General features: G+C 37.9%; 1 protein-coding gene across 2 annotated transcripts in view; it reads right to left on the bottom strand.

The window, feature by feature from the left end:
* LOC131032298 (F-box/WD-40 repeat-containing protein At3g52030) overlaps window positions 1-21979 on the bottom strand; it is a 209683-nt gene that overhangs the window by 175163 nt on the left and 12541 nt on the right. For both annotated transcript variants that reach the window (XM_057963231.2, XM_057963232.2), the window contains exons 2-3: window positions 12629-12829; window positions 11085-11139 (exon numbers count right to left, since the gene is read on the bottom strand). In XM_057963231.2, coding sequence (XP_057819214.1) covers window positions 11085-11139; window positions 12629-12829 — 256 coding nt within the window. The remainder of the gene's footprint in view (window positions 1-11084; window positions 11140-12628; window positions 12830-21979) is intronic.

Raw genomic sequence — 21979 nt, 5'->3', positions numbered from 1 at the left:
CGGCTAAAAGTGGAAAATATAAGGTTAGCCTTGGGTATGCGGTTCAAACAATGAGGAATATGGAGGTCAAAAGGCCATCTAGGCTTTGCTGGGATAAGTGTGTGCTTCCCAGGGTGGGTGTTTTTCTGTGGGTAGCATTACATGGAAGAATTCTTACTAGGGATAGGCTCAAATTGATCGTCATAGAAGGCCCAAATATATGTCCGATGTGCAGACAAAATGAAAAAACTGCTAGCCATCTTCTTCTTTGGTGTCCCTTTGCTATGGGGTGCTGGGATTGGTTTATGGAGATGATTGAGTGGCAGACTGCAAGGAATTCCCAGTTATATGAGTTTTTGTGTTCATGGCCATCGGAGAGGCTTAATTCTAAATGGGGGGATATTTGGATTGTTAGGTCATTGGTGATTGTATGGCAGATTTGGAAGGAAAGGAATAGAAGGATGTTCCAAGAAGAAATGCTTCCTTCCGAGATGATAATAAGTAGAATCAAAGAATCAGTAGCAGAGGTGGTAAACGGGAAACTATTCAATAAGAAAGTAGCCAAATACACAAGTTGGGACAGACATATAGAGGATAACTGGCAATTGTTAAAGTCTGGGGAAGTTAACATCAGTTGCAGGGGTAAAAACAAGGAGGTTCGTTGGAAGAAACCAAGGAGGGGATGGCATAAGATGAATTTTGACAGGGCTGCCAAAGGCAACCCTGGAGACACTAATACAGAATAATCATTCGTAACTGGATTGGACAATTGGTTGCTGCTACCAAAGGATATATTGGTTTGGCCACTAATAATGAGGCGGAAATGATGGCACTTGAAAGAGGGTTGAGGCTATGGCTGGAAAAAGGTTTAAGCAAAGTAGACATTGAGGGGGGTTCCCAGCTAGGAGTCAATTCAATATCGAAATCACACATCATAAACTGGAAACTCAAACAGTGGTTACGTAGCATTCGGGATGAGTTGAGGCAACTTATAGAATTCACAATTTCCCATACATATCAAGAAGGCAACAAGGCCACTGATGTGGCATTCAATGAGATTAAAATACCAGATGAATTAAAAGGTATTGTTGATGCCGATGTGGAAAATGGAGTGGGCTTCCCTCAGGTTGGTATTGGCTGAAATGCCAAAAACCATTAGTACTCTTTGGGGAGTGTTCCCTTTGGCAAGCACCACGGTAAGCCAGAATAGGATAGATATGTTGGAGACTGCCCCTGAGGTTGATAGACTGCTGTTGGGATTAGACACTAGGATAAACACAGAGATTTGGCAGGTATGATGGAAATAAGAGATGATTTTGATGACTTATATCTGGGAATAAAATGATAAGGCATATCTTGAGAATCTGCAGCAAGATTTGAGGGACAATTTGGGCATGCATGAGTCTGAATATAGTAAGATTACTATCCAGGGACTTGTCATGTCATAGTCGTCGATGATTCTGGTGTTTCTACAATTATCAACTACATATCTGTGGGAGGTTGGCATAACTATTGCTCATTAATCGATGGCCTTTGATGCATTTGGTTGCCTCTATGAGCCAGAGACAAGGAAGGAGCAACGCAAAAGACTTTTCATGATAGGAGAAGACCAAACATTGAAAGTGCTGGAGATGATTCTGGAAGCCAGTCCGGGGGGCGATCACCGTCATGATGGGGAAATCTTTAGTGCCTTTTTCTATCCAATAGTGCAAACTATGGGCTCGGTGAACGTGGGGTTTCAAGTTGGCAATGATTTTTTTTTTGAAGCCTTCTGGCCTAAAGAGGTTGATCAGATCTTTGGAATCGAGATAGGCAACCTGGACGGCCTCATTGTTATTTCTTTGGCAGTGAGTTGGAAGAGGTTGGGGATTCTGTGGAACCACCAGCGGGGGAACAGAATGATGTTGAGAACATACCGGTTAAACTCATTTGGAGGGTGTTCCAGGAGAGTGCCAGAAGGAACGAATTCGGGAGATTGTGCAAGTTGTTGCATTCAGATAAGGCTCCTTATTCAGCCAATGTGGCACGAAGAGTGTTGTTTATATGCAAGGGGATTGGTTATTTTTGCAAGAACTTTGTTTGAGGGATTTGCGGTGGTATTGGGAAGTTAGTGTAGATATCTATCTCATGATGTATCTACGTTTTTGAGGTTATAGGGGTGGTATTGGGTAGCTAGTGTTGGGTGCTGATCTCTTGATGTACCTATGTTTTTCAGATTAATACAGGGCTCTACCCCCATAATAGGTAGAACTTACCAAAAAATATATTCATTTTATACTTAATATATCGTTATACATATTATTTATATATACAAATGTATATCATATATGTATATGTATGTATGTATGTATGTATATATACATACATACATACATATTGTTAGGATACAGATTTGTCTTTTCTTAATGTGGAAATTATTGATCTCTGTAGAACCCTCAAATAAAAGACAAAACGTATCAACAGTTGGATAATCACGTAAGTAATTAACCTCTGTATACGGGTACAGCTTCCCTTGAATAATTTTCAATGGATGGAAATATTTAAATAACTTGAATATACTTTTAACCAGAAAGTAATAAAGTTGGCTAACATTCACACATATGCATGATATGAACGCGATCTCTATATGAATAATTCTTGTAACTAGAACCTACAGATTCTATCATTAACTTCAATATCTTGACTTATGGAATTTATAAACCAACCACATCCATTAAAATATACAAGAGATTTTCATAGAAATCAATGATCACTACACTGAAAGCTAAATTCACACAGAAATTCACTTTCATGAACTTAAACACACAGATTCAAGTCTGTAAAAAAAAAACATTCATTACCTTTATTCACAGATAAAGTTTTTATGAAAATCCCACCTATTATGAAGTATAAAACAGTAAGTCTATATTCTTCCACAAATTTTCGGACCTTTTTCCAGGTTTCCGTCAGAGTATATATAGTCTCCAGGCTAAAATTGTTTGTTACAAAAATAACCAGAGTAAAACTTTAACTCTCTCCAAGAGTTAAAAGAAATTTCAGTTATAGAAAACAGCTGCCTAAGACTTGAAAAAGAAAACGGCATAAGCCACATGCAATAACTATGAGATCACGCTTCAGCAGTCGAGGTGGCATCCTCCTGTACATCTTGAGGTGGAGGATTGCTACGAACATTACGCCACTCCAGATGGGCTGTGGAAAAATTGAGGATGAGCTGATAATGCGGCAAGCCAATATGTAATATTCGTTGTTTCCAGACCTCTTTCTTCTTGCTTACTTGCATGACTTTGCCTTTATGAGTCTCAAGATGATCAAAACAAACAGTTAGCATAGACTCAATCCGCGCAATCTTAGAGAAATCTTCAATGATTAGGGATTTTGCTTCTTGAACTTGTTGAATCCGATTCTCAAAAGCTTGAATCATCTTGGCGGAATCCTCAAGTGTTTGCTCACCTTCTTTCAGGAGTTGAATATCTATGCATTTCATGTCCTTTTGCATGATATTGATCAATTCTTTTAACTCCTGTGACAGTTTTACTGATTCTTCATGCCCCTGCTCAATGATTGAGTTTCTCCATTCGATATTTTCCTTACATACAAAAAGTATATTATAATCTAAACCCTGTACTGGTTTCTCTGCCAAGAAATTCATGACACCATATCTCTGAGTATCTCTCATCTGTTTTGACACAACCACCCATTTATTTCTTTCTTTTTCCCAAGCAAGTATTTCCGTTTCCAATTCTTTACTTACAGATTCTGCACTCTCAAACACTTTAATCAAGTCAGAAATATAGCTCACTCCTTGCTGAGCAATTGATTTCAGCCAATCACTAAAGACATCTGTTACCATTCGACTTCTTTGAACCTGATCCAGTAATTTCTGGTTCATGGGTGATTTGGGATCAAAAGACACAGGTATCTGAGAAAGTGGCTGAGGATTAGGATCTTGCAGATCTTGCAAAGCATTAATATACTGAGCCACCTGCACTATACTCTATTTCATCTCGCTTTTATCTTTCTCGTCTTTCCAAGTCCTCGTGAGCATTCTTTTGGTAGAGGTCTCCAAGTGCTTGGCATCTGCAGCTCGAGAAGCCACTCCTAGGTCAATCTTATCAATAATGAAATCTTTCTCAGTAATTGTTTGAGCATCTTTATCTGCTGGAGGTCGGGCTACTTCTGCCACCCAATGTCCTGTTTGCTCATCTACATCAATCATGGCTTCAGTTTTGACTTTCTTGCTTTTTGATGCTCTTCCCAAACAATTACTGACCATATCCTCCATTGGAATAGAAATTGGTACCACATTTCACTTCTTGCTAAGAGAAGCACTTAACCATTTCGGAGTTGCAAGTGTTTCCTTGGCTGAAGGAATTGATTGACCCATACCGTAGACTGTAATGGCATGAAGAGGGTCCTCTGTTTCTTGAACCTCTGTTTCCTTATCTGTGGTAGCAATAGTTGGATTTTCTGATACCTGAGTATCCATCACTCCTTGATCTTCTTCCCCTGAATTTAAATCTATCACAGGAGTATCGGGAAGGGATATCTGGATGTGCTTTTTGCTGCGGGAGCGTGTAATGCGAACAAGGGATGGACTTTGTGAAGGTTCTTGCAGACTAGCAGTTTTCAATGTTTTAGCCCTTTGCTTCTTATTACCTGCAATATCAATAACAGAGTTAGAAGGAGGAGAAGAGATTTGTGAGGTTACAGGAATATGGTCAACATGTTTACTCCTTGGTGCTAAGATGGACTGTTGTTTAAAACATCGGTCCCTTAACCATCTTTCAGTTCGTCTAATAACATTGAAAGTCTTTGCCTGAATAGTGTCATCTCCCTTTCTGTTCCAGTCCACTTCAGGAATAGGTTGCCCTTGTATCTTTTCATAAAACTCGAAGTCAACAACATCCTCATCATTGTCCTCCTGTACACCGGAAACATTAATGGGTAACTTTAGTGTAACAACCTGTGAAACTGTGAGCCTTGACCATAATCTTTTTCTAACTTCAAATTCATCAGAGCAGTTTTCCCAATAGTCTTCTAACTGAGGTTCATGACAAAAATCACTGCCCACATCTAAGCTTTTTATGGCATAGTTCTGACTATCAAATCTGTGCCTAGCAACATATGACTATAGGTTGAACTTTCTGAATTCTAACTCAAGGTTCAAGGCATCTGATACAGATTTGCAACTATAATAACCTAGTTCAACAGGAAAAACAACTCCAGACTTCCCTCCCCTCTCTTTGTCAATATGAGCAAGCTGTCGACTAACTTCAATTAGAATGTAACTATCCAGGGCATATCTAGGTAACCTGAAAGGTTCTCCTCGATAACCACCAGCTCTAACATAAGTAAACTGGGCAAACTGAATAAAGAAACTACCATAGTTACTTACGAACTCCATTGCTTCTGAAGACAGTCTTTTATTTGTATTTCCCTGCAATTCATAAACCAATCTTCCTGCAAAAACATCATTCCATCTCATAAAATTCTAGGCATACCTCTGCTGTTGCAGGTGAGGATAATATTCATAAACCCTTATCCCGTCAACCCATGGTTCATGATATAAACCGTCCCAATCTTGAGTACAGGCCAGCATGTAGAACAGGTACGAGGACATATGAAAATCATACATTCCTACAAATTTGTTTAAACTTTCATGTAGCCTTTCTGCTATAACCTGCCCCCAATCTAGATAAGCACTCCCATTCAACATAACATGAATGTAAAAAGACATCCAATCTTCCCAGTAGAATGCATGAGCATTTCCTTTTAATCTATTCAACAAAATCACAATATCCCATACCTCTGTTATTAAATGTTCCCGGGTGAGTGGCCGTGGTAGCCTGGAACCTCCCTTTTGAACCTTTAGTAACCAGTTTCTTGCAATTATGCTCTTGTATATACTCCGTTTCTCAGAAAAGAAAGAATATGAAGTACCAATCGTCCAATCTTCATATGGCTCTTTGTGTGGAATTCCCATAGCTGCAATCACCGTCTCTCTATCTATCTTCAACAAGACCTCACCGGAAATTGTCCTAATACATCTATGCTCTGCATCATACCGATTCATGCACTCTATCACCAATTCAGGACATGGCGCCGCAATGGGAAAAGCAACAGCTTCAATTAAACCACTTCCCACAATTTTCTCCATCATAGAATTCTGAGCAGGATCCTTCGCCCTTTCTAAGAAATCAGAAAGGTTCGCCTATGCTAATGAAGTATCACCAATTTCAGGCAGACAACTAACCAAACTGGAAGTACGACCCAACTTTGGCAGAGTCGGTCTCATAGGAGTCCCTCTCATATTTATCAAGCAATTCAGGAACCCAAACAAATTTCCGCAACGGAAATGAACAGCAACTAGTTTCTGAACAAGAAAAGACAGAGGAGTAGAGATGATTGAAACTAACCTAATTTGGAAAGCAAATTCTTGGAACCCTTTAATGCAGATACAATACCTCCGACTTCTTTCGCTCTTACGGCTACCATGAAAATACTTCAAGAGATTTGCACAAGAAAAAGAAACAAAATCTCGTTTAAATCTGTCGGCCGCACTTACTTGAGTAAATTCGTGTGAACTAACACCCATTTAATGATCTTTCGGCATGCATTTAATTCCAAGCCATTCCATTACATGTCACACGAGTTGCTGTACTCATTTGCCATAATTAGAAATGACATTCCTGAACGTGCTATAATACTCCTTACTCGGCCATCATTTTTCTCTCCAGGGCGCGCCACTTGCGGATGTGACTTTTACTGTCAAAGTGAACTTTGAACTTTGAACCTTAAACTTTGAGTTTGAAAAGGTTCAATGGTTCAAGTTCGACGAGAAAGAAAACAATTGCAATACACAACAGCCTCAATGGTCTTAAAGCAGGGAACGAACAAGACAGGATTGACGCACAACGAACCTTGAACCTTGAACCAAAATGGTTCAAAGGTTCAAGTTCAACGAGAACTTTCTAGCATGAGCGCTCAGCTCTATCATAAAACAAAGCCGCAGGGACAAGCAAAACTAAAGACAAGTAATGAACTTGAACTTTGAACTTTTCAAGGTTCAATTACTTAAGTTCAAAGGGGAAAACAAACATTAAAAGAACACCTTTGAATTTAAATTTAAAGGGGAACTAACACATATGTATATATGTATTAATATATATACATACATATATACATGTACATACATACATGTATGTATGTATGTATGTATGTATGTTCAAAGTACCCATCCCTATACCCAAACCAGCAATGAAGGTCATTAGCCAACAATTTATAACTTTGCACAATAACGATAGCATAATATCAACATATTTGGTCAACAACTGATCAGCAATTTTATACTCCAGATCAGGTATCTCAAAAAAAACAGTCAATCAATTTAAAGCTTGTCAAATGATACAAAGTTTACAAATTGGTTGATAGGCCAAGAGAAGAATTGGCATAAAAAACAGAGCTTTGTGCAAATCCAAGTCATTGTATTTATCTATGCATCTCACATTCAATTAGTAAATTTATGATCATAATGAACATGCAAGCTTCAATAAATTGAAAAGGAATAAATTATAATGGTCACTACCTCCTAGCTTCTGTAAGCCAAATTTTGATGAGGTCTTTGTAGGTCACCAGGAGACAACCAGAGATGAGTCTTCTTAGGGCCTTTCCCTATTAACCTTCGTCACAACACTACTGACATGACTGAGGCTTGTTCAAAGGCTTAAACTTATTAAACCACTTAGCATCCCAAATCTTCAGGTAGAAGATGACTCTCAAGTTCTTACAAGGCCATACAGAATGGTCAGAGCCTGAATTGAAAAACCAGCTAGCTATATATATACGCAAGCTTCTTGACAATCAATTTGAAAACCTTCTCGACAAAATATTGCTATTAAAAGAAAACCCAGCCAATTTTGGACTGGACAATACTGGTCTTTGCTCAAGCAATAAACCTAATGCTTAGCCCCATCATTATCTAGGATATTTAACATTTAAAGTTCGCAAACAGGGAACAATAGTATTGTGTATTTAGTAGAAGTAAACGCGGTGCCTGTTTGACAAGCACTATTTAAAAAAGGCTCTCCCGCACTGGGGTGATATTTGGTTTTTTACTTCACTTTTATTCTCAATCCTCTCCTCTTCATTGTTTTGTGCAACTTCTTGTGTTAAAAACACACGCACCCCATTGCAAATGGGGACCCCTCTTTTTGCTTATTAGCTTAGTTTTGCTTAGCTTGGTGATAATTATAGTCTCTGGCCTTAGAATGAAGGGTTTCGTTTTGTCAAGTCTAGGAGTGAGTCTTGCGAAATCAAGTGTTGTGTAGAAGTGAACACCAAGGATGAAAATAATGAAATTGCAATTTGGAAACGTTACAACTTAAGACTTGAAATTGTGATAGTGTAGAAATGTGGGTGTGAATGGATGAAGTTTGCAAGAAAGGGTGAAATGCCGATACAAATTGTAAGCACACCTTGCATTTCCATCTCGAATTTTAAGGCTACATCCAACTTCCAATTGAAAATATTGTAAGGCAACTTTGCAATTCCGTTCAAAATGTAAAACCTGAGTGAATTTTCGCTTGAAATTGCAAGTATGATGTCAAATTTTGCTTGAATTGTTGAACAAGCTTGAAATTCTGCCTGAAAATATTGCACAACCTAGAATCCCTGCTCAACAATTGTGCGAAACAATCTTGCATTTCCGCCCTACAATGCAAAGCAACCTTGTATTTTTTCCCAACATTGTATGACCCCTTTGAAATTCCACTCAACATTGCAACTAAGTTATCGGGTTCTGCAGGGGGACCCCCTAGGTCCTGGTCTAGTTCCCTCTGGGTTCGGATAGGGTCCTGCCCATAGCCTGTGGGATCAGCCATGTGAACCCAAGAAGAGCGCAAGCAAAATTTTGGAGAATTTCAAGGAACCAGGGAGGAATTTAGCATTGAAGTCAAATTTTTTTACTTTGTTTAAGTGTTTTTTTTGCCAAAAAGTTCTGATATGTTAAATTCAGTTGATGCTATGAATTTCAAGGTGTACCTCCCAAAGTCTCCAATATGCAGCAAATAGTGAGTTACAAGTCTGCAATAAGTTTTTGAACACACCCAGCATTGAATAGACCCCTGCAAATGCAGGAATGGACAGCTATAGACCAATAAAGGATAGGGAACACTCTATATCAGGTAGGAAAGGAAGTAAGCTCACCCAGCTAATTTCCAAATTTATCAACAACACTCTAGACAACCTCAACCTGTACCAGCACCTCGAATATTAGCTCCAACTCATACCAAAACTAATTGAAGGATTGAAAACATTCAGTTTGCTGCACTAAACAACCACCTACAGGTCTGCTTGTGATGTGTTGCTGAAACAACATGCCTGGAACTGTATGGCCCATCGAAACATGGTTTTTTCTTGAGTTTCCCCATGCAAAACCCATCAATGCTCCACCTCCAGGTCAAGGCTCCACAAGATGAAGTGAATAACATCCCCAAGAGACAGCAACTAGGCTATAATGTTTACACATCAGCACCCATCAGTTTGGTATATACATTCCTCCATGTTTCAGAGCAGTTTTAATGGTACTCGATTTTACAATAGAGTCCTCATGTGCCTTTCTCACCATCCCTGACTAAGTTCTAAACTAAACTTTTTCAGAGGTGAAGGCTAGAAGATCATGAATTTGGTTAAATTCTTGATAGGGGAAAATGGAATGCATGGTTGATAATGCTGTCTCTCTGCATAAATCTTTTAGTGCTGGCTTCAGGAAGAAAATCAAGTGCAAGGAACTCCAAGCCTTGGAGTCTAATCTTACTATCAAGAACAAACAATGCTTAAGATTTGTGCAGGTCTCCAATATTAGGGATGTTTAAGGACAGGATTGCTGAGATTAAGAATTAATTACAGATGGGGCAGAAAACAGTGGTAGTGATGTATGAGTATATCAATAAACTTTGACTAGCATCGATAACTTGTATCTGTCTTGTGGGACATGACACACTGTCAGCTTCTCTGCCTCATCACTTTCTTCAAGCAAGGATACAAGACAGTGGACAACCAACATATTGAGACACCTTTCCATGCAAAGAGTGTTGAACAAAAGTTGTCATTGATGTCAAAGGAGTGTCAAAGGAGTGTCAAAGAATTTGTCTAAGAAGGAGATTGTTGGAAAAATGTCTTCATACTGCTGATTCTTGCTGTATCCGAAAGATTGAAGAAGTTATGTTACTTGTCATGTCAGATCATTTTAAGTAGCGGCAATCTTATGCAGTCCCATTGAATGATATGACTTCAAAATTGATTGAAACATGTTTGATGCACCTATGCACATTGATGGAAGTGTTTTGGAAGTTCGTTGCAGTTACCCAGCAAGCTGCATTTTCTAATGATTAAGAGTTGTGACTTGCAGCTTTGAGGGAGAGTATGCCTACACATGTTCTATTTGTATTTATCAAGGAGAAAAATCTAAAACATTTATTATGTTTACAGCTTAGTTAGTTAATGAAGGCTTTTGCTATGAAAATGACTCTTTGAAATGTAAATAGAAGTATAAGAAAATAGAATAACGTAAATAAGAAAAGAAGTGTGGTAAACAAGAGTGACAAGAAAAAGTTTAGTAAAGGATGAGATAATACATTCTAACTTGCTCAATCAGAAGTTAGAGTATGCCTAAATTTAAGTTATATACAGTATACAATATGCACATGTAAAATTAATATATTTTTCAATCCCTTGTGAGTGAAAGCATAATTTATTGACACTAGGTCCTAAGCAAGCTTAATCTAGACAGTATCTATAGCTGTCAGTGACAAACAATATCATTTGCAAGTCAAGGATAAGTGTATAGAACCACCTTGTGTCCATTGAAACTGAATGATCCCAACTTGAAGAGCATCATGTCATTGCGTACATCAAGATTAAAATTTATATTCTTCATTTTATTAAAGATTTTAAAGTAAAGTTAAAATCTAAAAAGATTGACCACCACCATCCATGAGGGATAGCTTTCCAATATCAAGTATCGATCTAAAGAGCATTCCAAGAACTAAAATAATAAGGAACTGAAGATAAAAGGAAAAGAATAAGTGTCTAGGTGAACACAATACCTGATCACCAACACCCGTTAAAATTGATTCCATTCTCATTCTGCACTTGTTCACCCTGCAGTTTTATGTTTTCAATAACAGTATTTGAAAAAGACAGATATCATTGATTAAGAAAATATAATAACAAAGCTGAGTAAGATGTCAAACTCTGGATCAATACAACGCAAAGAAATTTCACATATGGCATGAAAATATAGAGAAAACAAATAAGGAAAACATTTGTCTTGATTAATTTGGACCATTTCAGAATTACAATCTGTAGAGATGCAAGCTATAACATAATGCTAAAAAATAGTAATACAGAATTGTTTTAATGAGTTTACATAAATGACCTGTGTAGAAGATCCATATAAATCAACATTAGTATTAAATTATTGACAAATTCTAGAGAGTCAAATGAAAGAGACATCATCCATTCATTGTATTCAATGTCATTAAAACAAATGATTCGTTTTCTTTTTTTCTCGAGGAACATTCAACCTAACTTGCAGTCCCAAAAGAGAGGCTTTCCATCTTCTGGTGTCAAACATCTAAAGCATTTCCTATATCTGTGCATCCAAGTGTTCTCTAAGATGTTCTGTAAATTTTCCAAGAGCTTTTGCAATGACAGGGTATTTCATTTGAGGGCTATCTTGTTAAAAGAAACTACAGGGGAGTCACTTAATTAAACATGTTCAAGCAAATGACTCAAAGGCTTCAACAAAAGTCATATTATTGGAACTTTCCACCTGTTTTATTATTGCAAAACCTATTACATTGCAATCCTGGTACAGCAGCAGAATGATAAAATAAAAAGAGCACGTAAAATAAGCCATGAGGTTTCCATATAAACATGTGCCTATGGTGACCCCTCCATGGCAGAAACTTGCATATATTCTAGCAGTTTATGTTGTTAATTTGTTTGCAAGGTAGTAGGGGCATCTGAACCTAGGTCTATGAAATAATTTGAAACAATGAGAAGATTTATCATAGATTCAGAAATTTAAACAAGAGAATTTCAAAAACCTTTGAGGTGAAAAAAGAGTTCATATTTTACAGGAAATTTGATGAGGCTATTTTTGCCTAGAGGATTTTGTTCTACACATCTCTGGTACTTTTTTGTTTCCTATGATCTGCTTGCAGGGACCTGGGCTGTAGATTTTTTACCCAGAAGATAGAAAGTATCCTCCTTCTCAAAAACCCCAGCTAAGGTGGTTTATACACCTGCTACATCTATCCTTTTCCTGAGGTCACCTGGAGATAATGGAATGTGTGGCACCAGAAAACCTGGATTCAAAATATAGGGAGGGTCAGCACTCAGCCACACATATGATAGCTGTCAACAGAGATCTAATACTGAGGCTATGACTTAAGTATGGGATCCTGAGGCATGACTGAATTCAGCTGTGTAATATGTCTGATTTTGAATAAGGACAAGAAGAATTAATTATCTTGACAACATACTTCCATCAGCAATACAGCCTTTCTTAGAGGGGTTGTCCACAAAAACATTAAAAATAGGGTAGATGAGACCATGACAGAATGGAGATCTGCAAAAAGCATACCCAGTAGAATGACCTTTCCAACAGCAAACTTGACCTGAACCATGAACAAGTGCAGATTTGTGCTGCTCACTCATAAGTTGTCTCACCCAGTCCTTCGGGGATGTTTCTGATAGAGTGTCATCCTTCGAATGATTAAGGAATTCATGTCTTTGCATATAATATGCATCCCTCCATAAAGAAGATCTCTCGATAATGCTGTGCCTGCAAAGAAATTTGAAATTAGAAAATATTACAAATGTAAAATATCATAACAAGTGGAAAGTAGCATGGCTAAACAGAATCAAAAAAAGGTTCATGAACACTGTAGATTTACTCTGCACTTAATATCATTCAGAAGATTCCTGCATCATTGCAGATAAAGAATTGATAACATATCCAATACAACAAGGTAATTAGGATCTTGCAAGAATGTAAGCTGTACATCTGGCTAAAAAATCTAAAATAGTAACAAAAAAAGATAACAAATGTCTTTAAAAGTGTATTAGTTGGAATGGGTAGGCAAATCACCAATAAGCCAGCCAGAAATTTCTTGATGTTATTTGAAACCATTGTTATTTCTGATAATCTGTAGTGTAAGTAGGAGGAAAAATTCTTAAATCTTATTGTGGTACCAATGACAGACAAAATAAAATAAGTGCAGATCCAAAATTTTAGTATTTATAGAAAATGGATATAGCTAAATGGTTATGCATATCAATCATGCTTATCAAGTCCTAATGGATACTGGGTCTCTGCTGGTCCTTGGAAGACTAGGACCACCTATTAAAGCAGATTGCATTAATATTTTGTTTGATTAACATTCTTCAAGTTTGGAAATACTTGCCTTGTTTGAATTGCAACTGGGAAGCTACAGTGACTGAGTGATTATTGTAAGAGGTTGAGTTCCTTCTTTTATGTGTTATGATGTTATCACTGCAATAAATATGTCATTTCATAAGTAGCTACGAAATTTCCTTAAATTTCATTCAATTGGATTCTTTACATGCCTTTCCATATTTCCATTTTTCCCTGACCATTTTGCATTTTCCCTTGGGACCATCATTTTACTTCAGAACATTTCTCGATCATTTCCTTTTCCTAGTTTTACCTTAAATATTGTGATTCAAAAATTATTGTCCATGATAGTGCAGGCTAAATTCACTTCTTACATACATCAATCCGCTTCCATCCATCCATATTCTCCAAATTTGCTTGAATTTCCAGTAGACCGTCATAGTTCTTTTCAACCAGTGATACTTTGCTCTTGATTGTCAATCTCCACCCTAATCTAGGTAAAAGAAAATTCAATAATGATTCGTAGACGTAAAATGGGGCAGTACTATTTTTGAAGTCACGCATTGTCAGGAGTTTGCTGAAAATTATGATACTGTATTTTCAAAATTTGTTTATCACAGGTATCACAACCAATTAAGAAACAACTCAGACATTATACTTTTACAATTATTTCCAGCTCAACTATTTGTCTCCAAGAATTCTCAACACTGGTTGCATTTAATAAATTCATTATGCTCTCATGGAGTGAAAGATTGGAAAGAAGAAACACGTAGCTTCAAGCATACAATCATGCAAAGAACCATAGTTGGACTACTCGCCGAGTTTTCGGCGAGTAGTTAAAAACTCGCCGAGTTTTTGGCGAGTTTTTCACAAAAACTTGACGAGTTTCTATAAAAAACTCGGCAACACTAAAAAAAGAGGCCCAAACATGTCAAAAAATTATCTAACTTTTGTTTTTTCAGGTCAGTTTCTTTCTCTATCCCTCTCTTTCTCACCCTCAAACCTCGATGAGGGGTGCTATCCTCAACCTAATTTTAATTTGCAGATGCTTGGTGGAAAAGTTTGGGTGGACATACCCCAAATCTCAAAAAAATTGCCCTCAAAATCTTATGTCAACCTTGTAGTTCATCTAGTTGTGAGCACAATTGGAGCTTGTTTGAGGCCATCAACATGAAGAAGAGGAGCAAGTTAGCTCAAAAACGCCTCAATGACCTTGTCTTTGTGCAATATAATCTTCAGTTGCGCATAAGGAAGGTAGAGGAAGCACTACCTGGTCCAATTGATTTGGATGATATAGATCCTTACATTGACTAGATATCACAAGGGCAGCCTCCATTGTTTATAGAGGATGACATCAATGATTTGGAGAGGTAGGCTACGAAGGAGGGGGGTGGATTTGGTTTCACACTGGATGACATTAAGGAGGATGAGGATTCATTGCCAGTGCCAGAAGCAGGTGGAGACAAAGCTTCATCCAGGATGGAGGATGAGCCAACCATACCGAGCGAGGAGGCACAGTCACGCCCACTGCAGACTTCTAGGACCAGACCCTCTAGTTCTACCTCTTCCCGACTTTTTGCTAGAGCTGGGAAGAGAAAGTTGTAATTGTAATTTGTAATGATGTACTGGAGGATGAGCCAACCATACCGAGCGAGGAGGCACAGTCACGCCCACTGCAGACTTCTAGGACTAGACCCTCTAGTTCTACCTCTTCCCGACTTTTTGCTAGAGCTGGGAAGAGAAAGTTGTAATTGTAATTTGCAATGATGTATTTACTTTTGGTTTTACAAAAACTATTTACTATATTGCTTTCAAGCTTCTAGCCATCAGCATTCCTCATGAGGATGCGATTTTGTAGACATTTTGCATTTAAATATATCATGAATCAGCTTGTTTCTTTTGTGTTATCATTTATTGACTCATTGGATGCATCTTCTCATTAAATTTTGCAAAAAAAATGCATTTTTTATTAAATTTAAGCGTGTTTTTAAGTTGCCGAGTTTTTCGCAGAGTTTTTCCCGAGTTTTTTTCCCAAGGGCTTGGCGAGTCGAGCCGAGTCGCAAGTAGTCCAACTATGCAAAGAACCATAAATAATAATCATTGATACTGTTGGTTCCCAAATCAACAAAATGTTAAAACCTAAAAACTAGCCAGGCTTTATGATTAGCTTTAACAATAGACTTGGCCAATTAACAGGAAACCTATGCTTCCCCTACACTTCAGATTGTTGATGTTCTAGCGACAAGAGATATCTTTCTCCTGACCGTTGTTGCAACCTCTATTAACATTTTAATTATTTCTTATGATTGCTGTCAGCGATTTCATATATTTTCTAACTATTATGTTTTATCACTTTGTTTACCTAATCGCTGTCTTACTAAATACGTTTTCTTCATATCATAACCGATTGTTAAGTATTATTAATTCTATGCTATTAACTTAATTTTCTTATCGGGTTGCTAAGTGAATCACAACCTTCTGTCTATGGTCATGTTCCTTCCTAACTGAAAGTCATGCCATTTCATTGACAGTGACTTATATTTATATATCCCTTGATCGGGATTACTGAAAGAGAGAGAGTGGTGCATAGATAATAGCGATACACACAAAATATATCTGTCCAAATTCTAGACAGCTGTGCATGAAGATCTCTACACTTACAAGCTGTGCTATACGTGATCCATCTGCTAGGTGTGTTTGAAGAAAAAGGCTGCAATATATATTGCTGTGTGAATATTAACTACTGTGTGCGATATATATCTTGCAATATATATATACTGAATGCGATATATACATACTGCGATATTTATACTGTGAGCAAACATAAATAATCAATTTATTTGTTGAAGGTCATACTGCTTATACCCGTATAATACTTGTCAAGATTCTGGTGTATATATATACATTGACTGTGTAGATATTGTTGTGCACACTTGCTTCATCAGTGAGGAGTTAACATACTCAGGTATATCGATTATCATAATCGATATCTTCAGCAACAGGAGATATACTCTGATATAATTTTTGAATTAGAACAGTAATATCACAAATATTGCTCTGTATCTCTGCAATTTCAATTCTGATCCAAAATTCAACATGGTATCAAAGCGGGTTTAACCAAGATCGTGATCAGATTTGTTTAAACAACAGAGAATTCATCTCCTCTTCTCATCTAAGGGAGTTTTATCCAAGTCTCGAAAATGGTGAATGGACTCAAGGTTGAAGATAGACTTGATGGTGCCTCTAATTCACCTCTTGGAAGTTTAGAGTTCTAATTGCATTAGAAGAAAATGATATTCTCGAGTTCGTGGAAAAAGAAGTGCCTGAGCCTTCCGATGAGACTGAGAAAACACAATGGAAGAAAAATGGCACGAAAGCGAGGAAGATCTTGATAGACTTTTTGATGAATCACCTAGTACCGATCATCTCCAAATCGAAGTCAGCTAAAGAAATGTTTGATACTCTAAAAGGCATGTATGAGATCAACAACACCAGCAGAGCCCTTGCTTTGAGACAACAACTTCACCATGTAAAAATGGATATAGAGGATTCAGTCATCTCATTCTTTATGAAGATTGCTGATTTGAGAGATCAGTTGAGAGTTATTGGGGACATAATTGCAGACAGAGATCTTGTTATGTTGGCACTAAATGGTCTTCCCCAATCTTGGGAGCCCTTCATCCAAAGCATCAGTGGGAGATCTAAGTTGCCCAAGTTTGATCGTTTTCGAGCTGATTGTATTCAAGAAGAGTCCAGGTTGGCAGCAAAAGGAATTGGGCGAAACCATCATGATGTAGAAAATCAAGTTCTTGCTACACATACTTCTAGAGAAAGAGGCAAAAGAAGAAAAAGGAATAGAGACGGAGAATCAAATTCTGCCCCAGACCCGAAGAAGAAGAAGGATTTCTCTCACATTCAGTGTTTCAGGTGTGACAAGTATGGTCACTTTGCTCGAGATTGCAAATTAGGAGCTACACAACTTGTTTCTACTGCGGAAATTGCGATGGGGACATCTTAGAAGGAGCCAAGCTCTAAAGTTGATTCAGAAGGTTTCTTATTCTAAAGTCGATCAGTTTCTTCAAAGAGGAAGAATTAACATTCAGAGGGAGTCTGACAAACCAACAGAGGCAACCTTGGATGAGAAGGTCAGGAGGTTGATACTAGTACTTGAAGTCCTTGCTGAGAGGGAGGCTTAGAATCAATAATTTGTGTTATCTGTTATTATAGCATTTTTTTTCTCTAAGACGGAAAAATTTAAGGTGAAAGCCCTTGTTAATGCATTTTTCTCTGAGAGAGAAATTTGAGGTGAAAGCCCTTGTTAATGCACTTTTCTCTAAGACGGAGAAATTTGAGGTGAAAGCCCTTGTTAATGCACTTTTCTCTGAGACGGAGAAATTTGAGGTGAAAGCCCTTGTTAATGCACTTTTCTCTGAGACGGAGAAATTTGAGGTGAAAGCCCTTGTTAATGCAATTTTTTTCTGAGATGGAGATGGAGAAGTTTGAGGTGAAAGACCTTGTCCATCTCTGAGACGGAGATGTGGTTCTTTCCACGCTCTGGGAGTAGCCGTAGTGGATGTCATGTTGAGTGACTCCATGACAACATCACGTTGAGAGACTCCATGATGATTCTCTTTCTTGTGTTTATCCACCCTCTAGGAGTAGCCATGGTGGACGTCATGTTGAGTGACTCCATGACGACATCACATTAAGTGACTCCGTGATGGGCACTTGTGCACATGGGAGTAGCCATGGTGGACATCACGTTGAGTGACTCCGTGATGAACTCTTCTCCACAAATGGGAGTAGCCATTGTGGATGCCATGATTGAGAGACTCCATGACATGTATATATGAGAAATACCTCCCTAGCTAAGAGGGAGTGTTCATGTTATAGCGACAAGAGATATCTTTCTCCTGACCGCTGTCGCAACCTCTATTAACATTTTAATTATTTCTTATGCTTGCTTTCAGCGATTTCATATCTTTTCTAACTATTATGTTTTATCACTTTGTTTACCTAATCGCTGTCTTACTAAATACGTTTTCTTCATATCTTAACCGATTGTTAAGTATTATTAATTCTACGCGATTAAGTTAATTTTCTTATCGGGTTGCTAAGTGAATCGCAACCTTCTGTCTATGGTCGTGTTCCTTCCTAACTGAAAGTAATGTCATTTCATTGACAGTGACTTGCATTTATATATCCCTTGATCGGGATTACTGAAAGTGAGAGAGAGTGGTGCATAGATAATAGCAATACACAAAAAATATATCTGTGCAAATTCTAGACAGCTGTGCGTGAAGATCTCTGCACTTACATGCTATGATATACGTGATCCGTCTGCTAGGTGTGTTTGAAGAAAAAGGCTGCAATATATATTGTTGTGTGAATATTAACTACTGTGTGCAATATATATCTTGCAATATATATATACCAGAGTTCCCAAACTCGCCGCGAGTCAGGCAAGTTCGCCGAGTTGGCGAGTCGAGCCAAGCTCGGCGAGTTTTGCTGACTCGGGACTCGGACTCGGCGAGTTTTGACCATAACTCGCCTGACTCGTATCTTGCAATATATATATACCAGAGTTCCCAAACTCGCCGCGAGTCAGGCAAGTTCGCCGAGTTGGCGAGTCGAGCCAAGCTCGGCGAGTTTTGCTGACTCGGGACTTGGACTCGGCGAGTTTTGACCATAACTCGCCTGACTCGCGTCTTGCAATATATATATACCAGAGTTCCCAAACTCACCGCGAGTCAGGCAAGTTCGCCGAGTTGGCGAGTCGAGCCAAGCTCGGCGAGTTTTGCTGACTCGGGACTTGGACTCGGCGAGTTATGGTAAAACTCGCCGAGTCCAAGTCCCGAGTCAGCAAAACTCGCCGAGTTGGCGAGTCGCGCCAACTCGGCGAGTTTTGCTGACTCGGGACTTGGACTCGGCGAGTTTTGCCATAACTCGCTTGACTCGCGAGTCAGGCGAGTTATGGCAAAACTCGCCGAGTCCAAGCTCCAAGACTCGGCCACGACAGGTCAATATTTTGACTTGTTTGACAAGTTAGTCTCTCCGTCAGGATTCATATATGGAATATAACATTTAAGTATAAGTGACATTTCCTTATGTCTTTTCTCTTTCTTATACTTTAAATTATATTCCATATATATTGTCAAGATGTTTGAGAGTGGTTTCGGACCTCCATGAGTTATAATGCAAAATCCAATTTTTGGAGGATCCTTCAAATTTCCAGACTTAGTCAAATTTCAGGCCATCTCAGGATCAGGATGACATTTCAAACTTTTAAGGCGAGTTCACTCTGACCTTGATGTAAGGGACAGGACCTAGGAGGACACTATGCATTCAACCAAGGTTTGATTTAGCAACTTGAAGCGTGACCAGATAGTACACAAAAACCCTAGGAATGATCTAATTAACCCCTAATCACTCAACTGACCTAACCTCCTTCACTCCACCTTGAGGAGATCCACCTGATTTGATGACCTTTGAGAAACTCAATCCCTTCAATGGAAAGACTAAGACACTAAAACGACCAACAACAAAACTAAAAGAGCTAACCCTAGAAAGCAAAAAGTGGGGGTCTTCAATTGCAATGGGGCGATGTGTGAGTACCTCACAACAGGGATGTTTCTTAAAATTTTGAAAAAAGGGGGTGAGTTGGGGACATTTCCTACCTATCCCCACATCCCAAAAAATCCCCCCATGGGGCACAAGGTTACTTTTGGCAAGGGACATGTCTCTGAGGAGCATATTTTCAAACCCTTCTAGCCTCACAATTCCCCTTTCCATCCAACATATATATAGCCTAAAAACTAAGAGATCCAAGAAAGACCAAGGTCAACTATAGTCCCAAGGTAAAACCTAAGTTCAAAAAGCACACTATTTAATGCTACCATACACAAGCATTCCTTACAGTTTCCAAGTGAAGATGTTCATGATGTCTCATGTTGGTGCTCCCAAAATTTCAATTTGGCCAAACAAAATACTAAACAAAAGCCCCAAACAAGTAGATACTCTACCGGCATGCCTTTCATCGCATAACAAGCTAGCACACATTATAATTGGGCTTTATTCAATAATGGGTGCATGAAACAAGTTTTAAATTGTTAAAAATCTCTTAATTTCAAGGGTTTTTTAATTTTGCCGAGTCATTGCCGAGTCGTTGCCGAGTCATAGCCGAGTCACGAGTCGAGTCGGCCTTGCCGAGTCCGAGCCGAGTCCGAGTCTGGGAACTTTGATATATACTGAATGCGATATATACATACTGTGATATTTATACTGTGAGCAAACATAAATAATCAATTTATTTGTTGAAGGTCATACTGCTTATACCCGTATAATACTTGTCAAGATTCTGGTGTGCATATATACATTGACTGTGTAGAAATTGTTGTGCACACTTGCTTCATCAGTGAGGAGTTAGCATACTCAGGTACATCGATTATCATAATCGATATCTTCAGCAACAGGAGATATACTCTGATATAATTTTTGAATTAGAACAGTAATATCACAAATATTGCTCTGTATATAATCGATATCTTCAGCAACAGGAGATATACTCTGATATAATTTTTGAATTAGAACAGTAATATCACAAATATTGCTCTGTATCTCTGCAATTTCAATTCTGATCCAAAATTCAACACAGGCAACAGATACCTCTGATAGTTATTGTTATGAAAGGAAACTTCTTCACCATGCTCTACAGTCTAGATCAAATGACATCTAATGCACAGTAGAAAATAGAAATGTCTGAAGGCAGTAAAACTACATAGGGTTATCAAGAAAATTCCCAAAGCAAAAATAATTCTGATATTGCAGCAGTCATTAACAAAAGAAATTTTCTGCTGCTAAAGCATGGCGTTGTTTCTTTTTAAAGTAGTGAACACTTTCAGAAACAGACATAGACATAATATGATAATTGTAGTTGAAATTTGGCTTGTCTAAATATTCACAAACTTACAGTGATAAACCAGTTATAGGATTGGATAACACAAAATCAGGTCTTTGACCATGTAAAACCCAATTGTATTTCAGCATATGTCAAACTCCATCAGCTTGTGAACATTGCTGTATGTTGCACAACGTTGACCTAATTACTAGATAGTAATAATGATTGTGTCCCTAAATTCATAAGTATGACAATATTAACAATGTGTAATGTGATCATATCTAAATTAGTTGATTCTCGATTCATCATGAGAAACACAGATTTTAGTTATGTAAAATTATTGCACTTAATCTTATTAGTTATATTGAATTGATTGTTTACAATAGTGAATCTGTGCTAAAGCGTGAATTGTGAATTAACAGGGATCTAAATTTATAATTTAAATCAATAGATTTTATCATGTTTAAAATAAGTTTAATAATGCATTTAAATTGTATAAAATATAGTTACTTATCCATACTGATGAATGGTGAAATCCCATGTAAATGAATTGATTAAAGATGCAATTGAATGTATAAAGTAATTGTCTATTTAAATGCTTCGACTGCAATCTTTCATGCTGTGCATGTTGAGTGTGCAGGATTTTATCAACGAGGATTTTCAGGATAATTCCATCCCAT

The sequence above is a fragment of the Cryptomeria japonica genome, chromosome 8 (assembly GCF_030272615.1).
Source record: "Cryptomeria japonica chromosome 8, Sugi_1.0, whole genome shotgun sequence".
NCBI classification, from domain to species: Eukaryota; Viridiplantae; Streptophyta; class Pinopsida; order Cupressales; family Cupressaceae; genus Cryptomeria; species Cryptomeria japonica.
This window is presented reverse-complemented; position numbering and strand designations above follow the sequence as displayed.